The following is a 1,740-nucleotide window of genomic DNA, read 5'->3' on the forward strand; positions in this document are numbered from 1 at the left end:
ATACGAAGAGAGAGAGAGCTAGCTGTGCATGAAGTGTGATTTTAATAGTCGTGGAAGCAAAACAGCAAAATTCATGATGACATTGATCAAATGTGAAGCGCAGTTTGCTGCTTCTTTTGCTGCTGGCTCGGTGAATTTTGGTTGGAGAGACAAAACCTGCAGCTCAGAATCAGCGCAAAAAGACATAATCACAGCGCAGACCGGACGCATCAGAATCGGTAAGCATGTCCGTCTACGGGCCGTCGGGTGAGAAAGCCGAGAAAGACAAACCTGCTCTCATTTGCTGTTTGGTTGTTGTTGAAATAGTTTTGTGAGCTTTAATCTGAGAATCTGGCGTTTCTGGCAAAACACAGTTATGTTTAAAAGTCGATTCAGGATTTAATGAATTGATATCGCTTTATTCAAGCTACTCACCTCCCACTTCCACCTGCACTTTCAACTGGACCACAGCCAATCAGAGAGGTCCCGCCCCTGACTATCTCTGATTGGTTTAGTCCACGATAGGGGCAAAATGTGTGTCTGTTGTTGACCACAGGGAAGGTTGCAGATTTTTTTTTTTTTTTTGCTACCGGAACAGTTGGTCGCACAGGTGCAACCAAATTTTTTTTTTAGTCGCACCACTGAAAAATTTGGTCGCATTTGCGACTAGAGCCCTGTATATGGTGATATGTGCTCATCTGCATATTTCAATTACTGATTAATTTAAACTTATTCATGCTCTCTGTTTAAATGCTTAAATACTTTTTTCATATTGATTTTCTTTATGAATCACCTTCAAAAACAAATGTTTTATAAATATTCTCACTCATATCATGTCTTCTTAAAAATGTTATAATATTTGTAGTCATCTACTGCCCCCTACAGGTTGTTATGAAAATATATAGCTGAAGGTTTTTGTAAAGCTTCTCTCATGTCAGAAACCACTGTGTGTTTGTCGCACAGTAATACACAGCAGAGTCCTCTGGCTTTAGATTAGACAGTCTCAGATATGTCATGCTGTTGCTGTTGTCTTTGGTGATTTCTATACGTCCTTGCACACTGGCAATATATTCAGTTCTACTTGCGTCACTCCAAATAGTTCCAAACCATTCTAGGCCTTTTCCTGCAGGTTGTCTGATCCAGTGCATGCCATAGCTGCCAAAATTGAAACCAGATCCTCTACAGGAAAGACTGAGAGTTTCATGAGGATTTTTCAACACTGGAGTGGAGGGAATGGACTCCATAGCCTGACCATTCAGACCTGCCAAAGTACCAGAAGTATAAACAGTTAAAAACTAATTTAATAAAATCATGAAAAAATCACTTAGTGTATTATAGCATAAAGGGACTCACAGGGCAGACAGAGCACTGTCATCAGAACAGACAGTCTCAGCATCATCTTGAAAGTGAAGGAAGTGCTTCAGATAGTTAGTGAGAGGACATAAGTGTGGCATCCCTATTTTATTAGGGAGGAGCAAACATATCTCAAATATATTCCAATATTATTCAAAAGGATATTTTAACTGCAAGTCTCTGCAACACTTTTAATTACAAAAACTGCACATTCCAGGGTGGCCTTTTGTTGTGGGCAGTCTGAGGTACACCTGTGCACTACTCATGATGTCAGATCAGCATCCTGATGTGGCACACCTGTGAGGTGGGATGGATTATCTCAATATGGCAGATGTGCCCACTACCACACATTTGGACTGATTTGTGACCACTGTTTGGGAGGGATGGTTATATTGTGTATCTGGAATG

General features: G+C 40.5%; 1 gene segment (V, D, J or C); it reads right to left on the bottom strand.

The window, feature by feature from the left end:
• Window positions 1-908: 908 nt before the first annotated feature.
• Window positions 909-1,234, bottom strand: LOC102201892 (Ig heavy chain V region GOM-like). The segment is given in 2 exon segments: window positions 909-1,038; window positions 1,107-1,234. Coding segments are annotated over 2 exon segments (258 nt in total).
• Between the last annotated feature and the right edge of the window lie 506 nt (window positions 1,235-1,740).

Source organism: Pundamilia nyererei, unplaced genomic scaffold (assembly GCF_000239375.1).
Source record: "Pundamilia nyererei isolate P.nyererei 1_Seehausen unplaced genomic scaffold, PunNye1.0 scaffold00426, whole genome shotgun sequence".
Taxonomy (NCBI): Eukaryota; Metazoa; Chordata; class Actinopteri; order Cichliformes; family Cichlidae; genus Pundamilia; species Pundamilia nyererei.